Here is a 15,052-nt window from a genome sequence, read left to right on the forward strand (position 1 = left end):
CTGGCAGGTGATCTGGTTAAGTAAAACTTTTACACGCTATTATATGGAATATATGTTTAAGTAGCTTAACTGATTCGAAACATAACTATGAATTGATACAATGTCTAATAAAATTATTACTTATTTTGTCTTGACTGCAAAGTAAATCAAAAGTTTTAAATATCGTACAATTTTTCTATTTTAAATGCAAAAAAGATTCGTGGAAAGATATTTTTACTCCATTAGATTGGAACACAAACGCATTAACAACAATATTAATCTCATCCATTGTTGAATTATCAGATAGCTGAAGCATTTACATTCTACAACTTACATTAGTTTTGTGAAAACAGTAGCGTCGAATACAATGAGAATATAATAGTAGATTTTGGTAATGAGTACAGCTCGGTACCAAATTAATTATTCTACATAATTTAGCATAGATCGTACGATACTTTAATTGAATTTAACGAAACGTAATCTTCCAGTCGACGAATGAAAAATGAATCTACTATTTTTAACGAAAACTACAGCCTGACATTTCGAGCACAGATTCTGAAACCAAATTTCACTGGGGAATTTATTCGTTCAAATTTTAATATTCGTATTTTAATATTTCAAAATCGTATTCACGTTTCAGAAAGTACATTTTTCCGACGCGTAATTATTACTATATTTTGTTTGCAATTAATATCGGTAGAAAAATGACATTTTATTATCACGCAGTTAACGTTGTAGTAACTGTATGATTAAACATCTATTATAGAATATTATGTGGTATTATCAATATCAATACAAAAATATCTACAAAAAGTACATAATCATTACAATGACTTCTATCGGAGTAATTTTAAAAACGAAGAAGATTACAGTTCGTTTAACTGACGCTCCATATTGCATATTATAAATAATATCGTGCAATATTTCTATTCTTTAAGAAAAGATTGATGATTTACTGAGATAAAACAAGGCAAGTGAGGAAATTACTCAATTGACCAATTTTCACTTTTCAAACTTGTATTTCCATTAATGCAACCACGTACAGATTGTGATTTCAAACTTTTTCTCCATCTTACTCACAGAATATGGCATCGCACTAATTACTTCGTTAATTTGATATCTAATACTGATATCGAACATCCGATCATCTTCACAATTACGAATCCTAATGCAAGTTAAAAATACAGTGCGCGTATCTTTCAATATTTTCCGTATGAAGATCTTTCCAGGCCTGAAATATAATATGAAAGAAAATAATGAAAGCAGATATTCATTTCACCTATGTTGCATATGTATTAAATATCATAATGAAAATACTTTACTTTGTACGTTTTTGTATCTTGTATAATATTACGTACATTTTATATATTTTGTGCTCTCAAATTTTTCACAAATACGTAACAATCCGCAATTTATATATTAATTAAAATTTCGCATCCGAATTGACACGTAGTAGCTTTATTTGCTTCGGAACTGCAAGGCAGAAATGAAAAAATTTCATGGAAATTCGTGTGAAGCTACAAATATGAAAAGGTAAATGCAGGACAAACTACAAGCCCTTAATTAAAAGTCCAGATCAAATTAAAACGAAATGTTGGAAAACGTCGTAAGAGTAGATCATAACACAGACGTACATAGCTTATAGCACGGATAACGAAGATCCGGTCAGCAGCAAATACAATTTGTATCGCAGCTTGCTTTCTGTCTGATTATTGAGATATCCGGTTTTAAAACGTATCAAGTTGTTGAGTAAATCAACGGCGTTCTTGGCAGTCGATATATTCTTACTTGTGACTCGCGAGATTGAAAAAATTTATTACAAATTTATTCTATTTGCTGTTTCATCTATTTTTATTTAGTCTATTCTTCTAGTCTATTTATTATTACTCGCTACAAATTATACAACGTCTGTCAAATGATAAGATTCTGATAAAAATGATAAGAATTGCGATCAGATAATTAGTGCCACGGTTGTGAGTCGCTGAAGAACATACAAAAGATTTTGTTCGTACGTTGGTGTGCTCAACTGTATCAACCATTCACCGAACACCATAATTCTCACGCGTTCGAAAGGCGTCGTGAACGCTCGTCGAAAAAGAGATTCATGTGCGTAGCGAGGTGATCGGAACAATCGAGACAAAAAGGGTGGAAAAATCAGGCGTTGCAACACACCGGCTGTCATAAACGAGAGTGGCGACGAGGCGAGGAAATCGGCTGTGTGCCGGTCGGCGGAGCATCCTGCTCACGGCGTCGTAATAATAATCCCTTTAATCAATTAGCTCGACGGGAAAATGAAGCAATCGACGTGGCGCGGAGACTATGTCGGCGCGATGCACCGCGCTCGCCCGCAGAAAACTACCGACCACGGATATTAATTATCTAGGGCAGAGATGCGCACAATGCTCCGTCTGTCTCAGCTGCGATTGGTCTGACATGACTTTCGCTTTTTCCTACCCCACGCTAATCTAGCCTCCTTTCCATCTCCACTTCTTCCTACCTAGTCCCTGGGCCGTTCATCTGCTGCGTGCTATGGAAATCACGACGCGCCGAAAACGAGAACACGGCGAGCGCTGTTCGCTTTTTCCTGGAACGGAGACGTCGTCCTGCTCGTCTCTCGACAGAATTCCCCTGGCGCCGTGCCGCGGTTACCATTGTTCCAACGATGCAAATCGCTCAACTGGATCGAAAGGAGCTCAACTCGCTGGCGATCAACCGCGACTCGGTAAACGCGATCCTTCGCTGTAAAATCTTTCAGTTCGTTTGGATGACGGAGGCGAGGATGATCGATAATTGACTGGAAAGTTTTATCGCTATCGTTAGCTTGGCAATTAAACGTTGAATCCTTCGGACGAATTTATGAACCGTCGCATTCGCATCAGAGTATAAATTAGGATTTATCGATAGATTTCTAGAGGCTGTTCGGAGAAACTGCTTCGAAATCCGTAAAATTAGCGTCGCTCGGATACGAGCGTGATGAATGAAGCGTATAGCCTGGTTGATGTAAAGTAAGCATATCGATCGACTCGATGATTGTTTCTTAATTGATTCCTCTATTGTGCTCGAGTCTGTACGACTCGGTAATTTAACGTCGATCAACGTAATTTCTTTGTACCGAATTCTAATGGAACTAAATTTGTTCAATACACGTACAAATTTTTCGTTATATGTATCAGGAAGGTACACGTTCGTAACAGTTGCGTAAGTTTTGCTGCCATAATGCACGATCAGATAGTTAGCAAATACGGAATTATAAAAAAATGTTTTAGGAATAAATATAGGGATACTCGCTATTGGCTTCATTCTATTTCTCGTAATTGCTTAAAAAGATATTAAATAATTTAAAGTAAACGATTTTTTATATACTCTTTCTTTGCTCCCTTGACGACAACCATTTTCTCGGAGATATCTTCAAGTTTTAGAATCGTGTATTAATAACAATTCGGAATAATTTAATCTAATTTTTATTTATTAATCTTAATTTACTTTCTGTCAACCTCTTTCCAGTATTTCAAGAAGCTCGGTTACTCTCCAAAGGATCGCAGCTCTATCTATAACGGTAGTTTTTGAAAGTTCTCTTTACGAGAAAAAACTAAAATATCAGTTCACGTGAGACTAACGTTTAAGCAGTTAGCACGAAACTTTTGCATAGCGCTGTATCGGTAACGCTTTAAGATCGTTACCAGATACGTATGTCTGGGTTCAAGAAACGGAACGTTGGTAAATTAGCCGAAGAAAAAGCGCAAGCTTTCGTTCTTCATCACGTGAGAGATCTTATCGATCAACGCACGCTACAGCATCGACTATTTGGAAATTCAATTTTTGTTCTTTTTTTTTCTTTTTGGTTACGCGGCGGCCGGTGTTGCAACGGTCCAATCAATGACGTGCCCCGATGATAAACACATTCGAATCTGGGCCAACAATTCATATTACCGCAACGTTGTCATAGCGGGTGCATCTCAGCAACTGTGGTACGCTAGCATCGGCTACGTTATTACTACACGAGCAATAATAAATCGTCGATTTAGCAACGTTCTTTCAGCAATCAGTGAGAGCGCGCTAACTGCCGCGAGTGTTTCGCGAACATCGCCGTGTACGTCGGCGTAAAAGGGAATTAGAAAAAAACGGAAGGCGGAACGATATAGATCCGTCGAACGTACTTACGTGGCCGAAGATCGAGAAGCCGAACGTTTATCTAGAATCGAACAGTTAAACAGACTCGTGTACGCGGCCGCGATTCCCACGTTCGTTTATTTCCAGCCCGGCAAGGAAAACTGAAAAGGGTAGGAGCAACGAAAAATTCGCGCTCCACTGAACGCGAAGCAAAATCCACGATGGTTGGCACGTGGTTGCGGGTAAAACGTAGAACCGTGACAGAAATCGATGCATCATATCGTTCTTCCAATTTGCAGCGTCCAACTAGGCGAATAAATTTACACGGCACAGGCTCAGATGCGATCTGCCGCTGTACATCATCGAGACAACGAAGATCGAGTAAGAGGGTACGAAACGTACGAGCGACGCGGCGGTAATACGTCGATTTGCTAGATTGCGCGCTAGTCGTTCGCCTCGCAGGAGCATCCAACTGTATCTGTATTCCATCGACGATATCGTCATTTTCACGAACAACTTCGTACACGTAGGCAGATCGTGTCCTCGGCCTAGAAATCATGCCCATCGTCATCCGTGCTCCGTATATCGCAATGGGTCAGAGCGAAACGTGTTCCGGGCAAATGCTTGCCTAAGTAGCGACGTTAGTCGTGCTTACCCATGCAGCCGCTAAAGTTCTTAATCCTAATTTAGCGGGACTATGGCTAGCGATGAATCGTTGCCGGTTGCGCAAAAAATATGGTGTAACCGGCGCTCCGCCATCGCCAGGCAATTTATATTAATCGAGCGTGATTATTAAATGAAACGAAGATTCTACATCCGACCGCCTTTATCGTGATCGCTACAAGAAACGTCAGCAAATCTTTACGTTTGCGTCTGTAGGAATTGAGAACGACGATCGCTTGCGAATATCATCACGCTGTTGTCTTCTTCGTGTATTATAAAGAAAAAAAAGCCTATACCAACGTACTCTGTTTGTGTCACGTTATATCTAATTACATCCTAGTTGTACCCTGTTATGAATTATAAATATCTAGGTATAACGGTAGTCGCACGGGCTTAAAAAATATCAGATAATGTTATTAATTATGGCTTTATCCAATTCATGGAAATATTTATAAAACTTGAATAAAAAATGAATTTCCTATGCGCTTTACTATACCTGATTACGTATTATATATATTATGATATGTTATAAATATATAATATAATATAAATATGTATACATATTTAGTAGATGTATTAATATTTACTGTACCTGTTAATTACTATTGTCCAGTCAATATGAATAATGGAATTATACGATTTGCAATAATTGAGTTTCATAAATACATAAATCAAATCAAATCACGCTTTTTTAATTTATTACTTTATATTAAGTGATATAACAAATTCGTACACTTACACTAATAAATGTTACGATTGTCTTATGTAGTATAGCACACGATCGTTTTCTGAAAGACAGAGGAAGTTCCTCGATTTGATTAAAGGCTAATCGTCAAACGATATAACAATTCTACGATTGTTTCATACTGAAGATACGTTAATATAGTCTTTTAAGGAGCAATGGGAGCCAATGACTACCACACACACGTTTTGGAGAAACTTTAGGAGAAACTCGTTTTAATGAAATTGAAACACATAGTTGAGAATAGATTCCCGTAATATTTGACACGGTATTGGCCAACTGCTCGGTTACTTATAATTCAAAATACACAAAGCTTTCTATTAAGAATGCAACTACTTTCCTATTCGATAAATCAACGTAGAGGAACTTTTGACGTCGTTATATTCGCATCACGATTGAAACAAACGAGCGCCCAAAATTTGACTAACAATAGGAATTAAATTCTCACTCTGAACAGGCCAGCGTTTTCACTTCCGGAGCAAGCTTGTAAATCATTCGGAGAATACCGAAAATTACGCAAAGTCGTCCGAAACTAAGATCAGTCGAACTATTCGGTCTTCTTCTCTTCCTTTTAAAAGCTAAACTTCTGATTATCGTATAAATGAGGTGACAGAAGCCCGAGTCAAAGGGCATCCTTTGAAAAGTTCACGTTCGGCGAGCGTCGTTGTAACCAAAGAACGCAACGAATAATCTACATAGATATTTAATAAAATGACGAAACGTCGAATAACTGGCACGAGATGAACAGGCATGTCGGTGCCTCGGGTGATCGTTACCGTCGTCATCATCTCCCGATCTCTGCCATCGGCTGTGACATCAAGGCCGCGTTTGCGGTAATTTATCATAACAAGAGCTTTAAATTCGTGATGCGACAAGAAAAGGCACGAACAATACGAAGATCGAAAAGGAAGAACAGAGACGAACAGGGGTCGATGTAAGAGACAAAGAAAGGAAAAAATGGTAGAGTAACAGCCTGACCAGGGTCAACCACGATGCCAAGACGCATCTCTTACCGATCCTCCACCCGAGGTCCTCGATCCCCTCCTGTCCTCCACTTCCCTCACTGTCTTTCACCCCACAACTCGCCCCCCTCCCACGTTCACCAAGAAGTCTTGCCTACCTGGTAGCATCCTCTTGCACTCGCGCGAGGACTTTCTCCGAAAGACGGTTAACTATATAAGCGAGATCGACGATGTTTGAAGCACGTTAGACGAAATCTTACGGATGCGTCGAGTAGGCCACATCGCCTCCGCGCCTCTAGCTCACAGTTGATTCTATTTCTTCGTCCTATTTCCTACGTTACACACGTGAGCGTATCGAGAAGCCTCTCGGGGTAAAAGTTCGTGCATGTGAATCGGCTTCGGCTGTATCTTGAAGCTACATCAACCACTCGTCAGGGATCATGAGGCCCGCGAAAACATGGGCTCCCCTGGCAGCGACCGTGCTCGCTACGGCCCTGCTCTTGCAACCTATCTACGCCGAGGGTAAGAATATTTAGAAAAATTCGATACCTACGCGAAGAAAGTAAAAACATCCAGAACAATTAAACGAGATCGATATTTTCGTTACGTAGAATTACGAATACTCGGCTAAGAATATCCATTAAAAGTAAAATATAACGCGATATTTAACAAAGTGTCGAGCTATATTAGTTACCAAACTCGAGATAATAACTTCAATCGACGTAAAAGTTGGTACTTTCCAAGTGGCAACGTTGAAAAACCATGTCACGTTGAAACAATCGGTTCAACTATACTTCTCTGGCTGTACGCTAGTTACGATCTGAAAAAGTCTCGTAAAAATAAACCCGATTTACGATTAAAAATCGAAGTCGCGAAGCGAAAGTATAATAGTCGAGGCGTTTTATTACCCTTCGAAACTACTTGACGGAAAACGTGCCGAAGCGCGTAGAAAGTCGAAAGCCACGAAAAAGAACTAGAAAGTTTAAAAAATTGACAGAAAGCGACATACATGATAGCACGATGCTTCTGATTAGCGTATACGTAGCGGAACTATCACTTTGCACTGATTGAACCGGGTGAAAGATAAATTACACGCGGTCGCGCTGCTCCAAGTTTCTCCTCGTGGTCGAACGTCGTGCGTTCGTTGCTGAATGAAAATTGGACGTGAAATTGAAAAATTAGCACGCGGAAAAAAATAGAAATCGTCGTCGCTGCTTCGAGCAACTGAGAATGAAATATTCAAAGGACGAGGCGCTGTGAATTATCGATACGGCTCATCGACGATGTCGCACGTACTAGTAAGCTAATGTGAAAATTGAACCGATATCTCGCCATCTGACACACTTCTTCTATAGTTGCGAACGAATATAAACCATTTCGATAAAATCAAATATTCCGCACCGGGCCATTTCAAAATTAGATTCGTCTTTTAATCGATCGGATAAAGAGAGGAGACTTTTCAGCGCGGCATTAAACAAAGTATACTTGCATATATGCAATATAAACAGTATGTATGCACATATTTATGTATATATATACAGACATATACTTTATATAAATACATACATGTATACATATGTATATTGCATATAGTACAATAGATATTGCACAATATATAGCTATTGTACACAAGATGATAGGAAGAAAACTCGATAATATATTTCTGTCCCTCGATCTTTACGTCTCTCTATAACTAAGAAGAAATATTTTAACGTAAAATAATCTGTTTTGTAGAAACCAAATAATATTTTAATATCTTTCAACAATTGAATATCCTGATAAGCAATATTTTAAAAATTACACAAAGCGTGGAGAGATACGCGTTAAGCTGCAAAATTGAATAGAAGAACAATTTCGGGATCAATTGATTAATTTTATTAGGTCTTGAATATTTTACCGGTACATTAATCTGAATTTTAAAACTGCTCTTCCATTTTTTTCTTCCTACAGTCTTCATATAGTTTTCGCAGTAAAGAACTTGTATTTCTCATCTACGGCAAGATTCAGGAAATATTGTGTCATTATGTAGCCATGATAAAATATAGAGTAGGAAACTTTAATAGTTCTTCGTTTTGTTTTTACGAAATCAAAGGCCTCGATGCAATTTCTATTTTGATATTGCAAGCGATGTAATCATTATTATTAAAAATATTACACGAGACAAGCAAGTTTCTGAATAGGAACCGTTACAATCTACTTGCGATTTTATTCCAATCAATTCTGTAGTTTATTTTATCGAAGAAATCTTAAATTATGTTTAATGAATAGTAATCACGTAAGTACTTCCGTGCTGGCTGAATTAAGTATCAAAATTTCACTTTACGTAAGAAACTATTTATTATGCAATTACTTTTGAGAAATTGAAATTCACACATATTTTGATTTACATTCGTTTTAATATACAAGAATTATAATTTTCGTTTTGTAAGAAGATTAACTGAGAATCAATTTTGTAACAAAATTGCCTAAGAGTAAAAATTATTTAAGTTTAAATTAGTTAAAGTACGAAACAAACTTTCCAGTGAAAACCAGCGTGAAATATTTTGTTGTTATTCGCAGAAAAAGTACTCGACGAAAGGCATCGTTTCACTTATTTCATGACATGGCCTGAAAACAAGATTGTAGTTCTTTAGTCATTAAGCGAACCTTGAATATTCAATTACGAATATTCTTCCGGCAATGCTCTGTCAGGCAATGAAACAATAAAGGACAGTAGGGGAAGTTCAGTCACGAACTTGATTAAAGACAATGCGAACAGATCATGGCTCTTGACCTCGGCAATTTCAAAGGTAGTGGTATCTCAGCAGATTCGCCGAAAAGGTTGTAGATGAGTTTAGAGAACACTGTATGAAGTTGTAAACTACGATCACACGACATAGTTAACAAGGCGAAGTCATTTAGAGATCTCCCATGCTTTCACCGATTAATGACAAAGATAAGAACAAAAAGACACAAGGAGAATCATGATCTCGTTAACGTTGTAATGTAACGTATGTAATAGAAATTTCGGAACCTACAAAGAAGACAGGACTTCTTCCATACAGTTGCAATATTTATATATATAGTTATGAGAAGAAAATACCAAAGAATAATTGCATAACAATAATAGGAAAATATATTATTTGTAACGTGATATAACGAAATTCACATATTAAACAGAACTCAGATCAGCAAAATGCTTCCGATAAAAACGAAATAAGAAATACTCGTACAAACAAATCTAACAATATATTTGCGACTATGTTTACCAAATATGTTTACGTCATTAGTGCAACATGTTGCAAATATTAATATATCTAAATCTTATTTTACTAAAAACTAAAACAACGGCGCGAAACTACCTGGGGATCTGCTTGAAGGTCGTGCGTACAAGTTGAGAACTCCTGGTGTGAAGAAACGTTTATTTACAGCTCCAATTTCGGGTAGCTACTTACCACCATCAACAAGCTATGGGACACCGAACTTAGGAGGCGGTGGCCCATCCTCCATCTACGGTGCACCGTCTGGTGGTGGTGGAGGCGGCGGCGGCGGTGGTGGCGGTCGTCCTTCCTCGAGCTACGGAGCACCATCCAGTAGCTATGGAGCACCATCCAGCACCTATGGCGCTCCATCCGGAGGAAGACCATCTAGCACCTACGGAGCACCTTCCAACGGTGGTGGCAGACCATCTTCGACCTATGGTGCACCATCAGGTGGCGGAAGACCGTCTAGCACTTATGGCGCTCCTGGAGGCGGCAGCGGCTTCGGCGGTGGATTGTCGTCGAGCTATGGCGCACCATCGCGTGGATCATCGATATCCGCTAGTTACTCAGCACCTATTTCTGGAGGTGGTGGAGTGTCCACCAGCTATGGCGCGCCTACTGGAGGCGGCGGTGGCGGCGGATACTCAAGACCATCTTCCACTTACGGTACACCTAGCACCGGTGGTGGCAGTTTCGGAGGGTAAAATATTTTTTTACGATATTTTTTTCATACTCGAGTAGCTCTAAGTGAATTAGGATTAAATCGTTTCGAACGAGCACAGCACGTATTGCACACATTAATCCTACTACGGTTCTCCAGCTTCTGTAATATTCAAATCTCATTCTTATTTCAAGCGAAATGGATTCGTAACATTTTATGAGAAATTGTAGCGCAATATCAGACGAAAAATTCATTCCTGTCAATTACGATTCTTTCGTATCTTCTTTAAATTTGGAAAGAATGCAATTCCATCGGAAATGGTCGAAAGAACGCAGCAGGCTTGAAAAATTTAGCGAGGCCAGCCTGTTTTTAATTTATTCTAAAACTTTCTTTCTCTTTTTCGTTGTATATAATTCTATGTACATAAATATGTATCGAGAAACTTTGACAACCACTAATCGAAATGTTGGAATCGTTACCGGTTCTAGTTCCGGTGGATATTCTGGAGGCGGTGGTGGTTACTCTGGAGGCGGAGGTGGCTACTCTGGAGGTGGAAACGGTGGATATTCCGGTGGTGGTGGCTACTCCAGCGGCGGTGGAAACGGTGGATACTCTGGCGGAGGTGGAAACGGAGGCTACTCCGGCGGAGGTGGAAACGGAGGTTATTCCGGCGGAGGTGGAAACGGTGGCTATTCCGGCGGAGGTGGAAACGGTGGCTATTCCGGCGGTGGTGGCTACTCTGGAGGTGGCGGAGGTGGTTACTCTGGAGGAGGCGGCGGTGGCTACTCTGGAGGAGGTGGTAACGGAGGTTATTCCGGAGGTGGTGGCTACTCCGGTGGCGGTGGTGGCGGTGGCTACTCCGGCGGCGGAGGTGGTCAAAGTTACGCCAGCAACGGAGGCTACCAATATTAATCGGAAGAAGTTTTCATCTCGCGCGACGACCTTCGACCATGTTTCACCAATCATCAACCACCATCGAACGGGCCAAAAGAATTTTAACACATCGACATCCTCCATGTCACGATCCAGACACAACAAACTCATTCCAAACGTTGATCTTAGCCAGACCAATGGAACATCTGCCGATGAAACGAAAAGAAAGGAAGCGGAATCGGAGGTCATTCTCGCGAACCTAAAATCATCGCCCAAGTATTCAGGATCCGCATTAAAAGTTTAACAGTAACGCGGTAACGGCCGCTGCCTTGCGAGAACTTCAGTGTGTATCGTAGCAGGCGTATTTCTGAAAGCAAACGGAAGAAAGGGAATACGAGAAACTTAAAAGATTCGAGACGCTTTTGCTTACCTCTCTTCCTATTTGCTCTTAGGAAGCCGTCCGCTGATAATACTTACCATCGCATCGAATCGAAAGGAGCGAATTTCGTACGCACGAGAGTCTCTGAAAAAGGCAGGCAAATTGGAAAGAAAGGAAGAAAGAGACACGAAGATGAATTCGTTCCTCGTTCAGAGCCTGTAACTTATTTATTTTGTAAAAATGCTTTTTGTACTAATAAAGCCGCTACGCTGGAAAAAGAAACGTAATCACGGATAGAAGTTCATTGTGACACGACCTACCCTTTGTAGCTAGAATAAAGACCAACGACTATACATATACGTAAGGCGATTGAGCTCGTCGTAGGGTTAGTTGGGCGACGTAGTCGGTCGGTCGATTTATCGATTCCCTAACTCGAATACCGGGAAGGCATGAATAAGTAAGAGTTCTTTCTATTTCTGTCGTAACCTAGCTAAAAACGCGTATCGATATCGGGACCTACGGCTCCTACGTTGATCCGCTCAAATTATAACGGAATGTATCCTGACCTATTTGCCACTCCCTTTCTGCAATGGATGTTCAACGTTAGGTAATGACCACGTTTCTCGAGAATAATTGTTAGCCTCGTTTCTTCAAAAAACGAAGGTCTCCTCTTTAAAATCCGTTCAGAAACGCGAAGACGATGAATTTAATTCGCTACTGGGGATGCTTACGCATTTATGGGAGATTCAAAGGCATAAAAGTGCAAAGAATGCATATATACAAAAATATACGAAATATGCAAAATATTCGTCATCATATCTAACGAGTACAACAAATCTCCGAGTAGGTTTCATTTCTCCAATTGGGTTTTTAAAAATATAAATTTTCATATATCTGCGATGTATTAACCCTTTGACTACGGCAGACTTTGAGACGTACCAAGCGTACCATACGGTAGGAGTTCTGTCGCGACTTACACCAAGAACAGTGAAATTTTTTGTTAGGCTTACATTTCTGAGAAAACATATTGAAATAATTAAAAACACTGAATTCTATTACGTTAAAGCAATATTGTTTATTCATTCATATTCTCATTTATTCGAAATCACACGTTTCCACAGAATCAGAAATATGAATTATCGTTGTTTCACGTTTGCATGTACTTCTCCTGACCTTTCTCTTATCCCAATACTTCGTTTCAAGGATATAAAAGACATAACTGGAAAATAAACATATTTAAATAATATATGACTGACGGAATATGTAATTGTCGAATTAGCATTCACTTACATCTGGTTCAAGTGAAATTAGCTGGAATTGCGGTCGATAAAATTTTCCGAGAGCCTATAGATGTCTACAGTACCATAAGAGCAATTCTTTTAAGCGCCTTTAGGTGCCTGCAGTATCACAAGTGCAAATGTAATAAGCGCCTTTAGGTGCCAACATTAGTCAAGGGGTTAACCGGGTTAACGACTGTTAATCAAAGTGAAAGTTTTCGAAGCAACGTAGCGTTTTCAATTTCGTGTTTACATGGCCGTAAATGCAATTCTTTGCGACTCTTATTTCGCTGCTGGGGATAATTATTAAAATAACAACTCTGACTTTTTCGTACACTTTTTATTTTTAACATTTACGATCAACATCGCGTTCAATTTCTCAATTATACACGTATAATATGTCGTATAATACAGTATCGGTAACGCTTTCGTAATACATATACATAGATATGTTCTTACGGGGTAAGTCGGGCATTTTTCTTTGTTTTTACACATAATAATACTCTATGATAGGTAGGCGTCCCAGGCTTGCGAGATAGGACGAAAGTTACAATAACATTAGGTACGCGATTCCGTTTCAAAGCAGGTGAGTAGTTATGGAACACTGCGTTTCCGTAACGCTGCGTATTATTATAGTAACGAGTTCGCATCACTAGCTCGATTGAACCTTTCGTTTCGCGTTCGGCGTTCAGGCAGCCCATCGTTCGCACATTTCTTCTTCGCTTTTTAATTCGTTCGCGATACACGCGAGCGCTCGTTTCTCTTCTCCTCCGGCCAGATCGCTGGATAGTACACCCGAAATTAAAGAGAAATTAAAGAGACACTCGTCGCTCGCAAAAAATGAAGAGGGTCTCCCTAATTCTGTAGAGTTACGAAACCATCGATCTCTTTTTGCGAGAGGATAACCACGCTATATATATATATAAATATATATATATAAATATATATAAATATATATATGAATATATATATAAATATATATATAATTATATATATATAAACATATATATATAAATATATATATATAGTACGTATATATACATGTCTTATATATATTTTTTATCATGTTTTTTCCCTTCTTACGTACTTCCTTACCTTACACGCTAGTGTACCTAATATGTGTATGTATAATGTAGAGCACGCATCATGATATGTATAGATTTTCCGTTACATCGTTGATTACAATGCATGGTATTTGATATGTACGTGACAGTGGCTGTCTCACAATTAACACGTACGCCACTAGAAATACATCGGATCTTATCATATAGATTTATCTACGCAACAATATTCATTCGCATATCGCGAGATTCTCTTTCTTTCCCCTTACACGGTATGCCGTTTCAATGGAACAGGGTGAATTAACGAACCAAGATATGCTATGAATTATTACATTAACCTGTCGTCTCAAACGAGATCCTTTTTATATAGTTTATACTAGATCAGAAATTCAGCTTCTATCGAGAATCGAGATAATATACAGTAACTATTATAAATCATAAAATATAACTTTGTCTATCGTATCATTAAAATACTGGCGATGAAATAATATAGGCAATTCTGAACGTGTAATTCGTATTCTTCCTCACTTGAAGCATCTTCGGTTTCGCGTTGCGGCGTAAGTATCTCATTGACAGAGTAAAATCTTTTAACGATGAGCCAGCATGAAACCAAGCAAACTCACTGAACCCGGAATTCTTTTTTCCTTTTGCTGTTTCTCGCCTAATTGTTCCTTCAGTTTGAGCTACGTGCAATTCCAATCATCCGCAGAGGAACGTTTTACGATCGTCTAATTCTGTTTCTGGTTATAAAAAGGAGATAGCGAAAAGAACGCGGTTACCAGCTACAAAGTGGCCACACTGGCGATATAATAACGATAATTCCGCTCTCCGTTGTCTGCGAATAGCTTGACTTAACCAGCCAACTCATCGCGGACTTAATAGCCGAGTGAAAGTCTTCTGTCTGTTGACAGCAACCGAATGAAAACACACAGAAGATGCGTCTGTGTATACATCGTGATGCACAGGAAACATTCTCTTTCCTCTGTCATTTGTCTAGATGTAATTTCACCACCGTTGGTCGTGCAAAGACGCCTCGCTTAACGAGCGCTATATCTTCTACGCCAGCGTACGCTTAAAAGCTACTTCCGTACGGAACTAACGTC

At 39.2% G+C, this 15,052-nt stretch overlaps 1 protein-coding gene across 2 annotated transcripts; it reads left to right on the forward strand.

Annotated features, from left to right (window-relative positions):
* Positions 1–6,608: 6,608 nt before the first annotated feature.
* Positions 6,609–12,373, forward strand: LOC117242958 (loricrin-like). Of its 2 annotated transcripts, XM_033510034.1 has the most exons (3): positions 6,609–6,978; positions 9,867–10,398; positions 10,848–11,397. In XM_033510034.1, exons 1-3 carry the CDS (start codon positions 6,897–6,899, stop codon positions 11,269–11,271), a joined length of 1,038 nt encoding a protein of 345 aa, XP_033365925.1. In that variant the 5' UTR covers positions 6,609–6,896; the 3' UTR covers positions 11,272–11,397. The 2 variants fall into 2 exon arrangements, with proteins under 2 accessions (XP_033365925.1, XP_033365924.1); XM_033510033.1 differs by lacking the exon at positions 6,609–6,978 and having other exon boundaries at positions 9,900–10,398; positions 10,848–12,373.
* Positions 12,374–15,052: the final 2,679 nt, after the last annotated feature.

This window comes from Bombus vosnesenskii, unplaced genomic scaffold, assembly GCF_011952255.1.
Source record: "Bombus vosnesenskii isolate JDL3184/JDL3185 unplaced genomic scaffold, Bvos_JDL3184-5_v1.1 scf7180000016281, whole genome shotgun sequence".
Taxonomy (NCBI): domain Eukaryota; kingdom Metazoa; phylum Arthropoda; class Insecta; order Hymenoptera; family Apidae; genus Bombus; species Bombus vosnesenskii.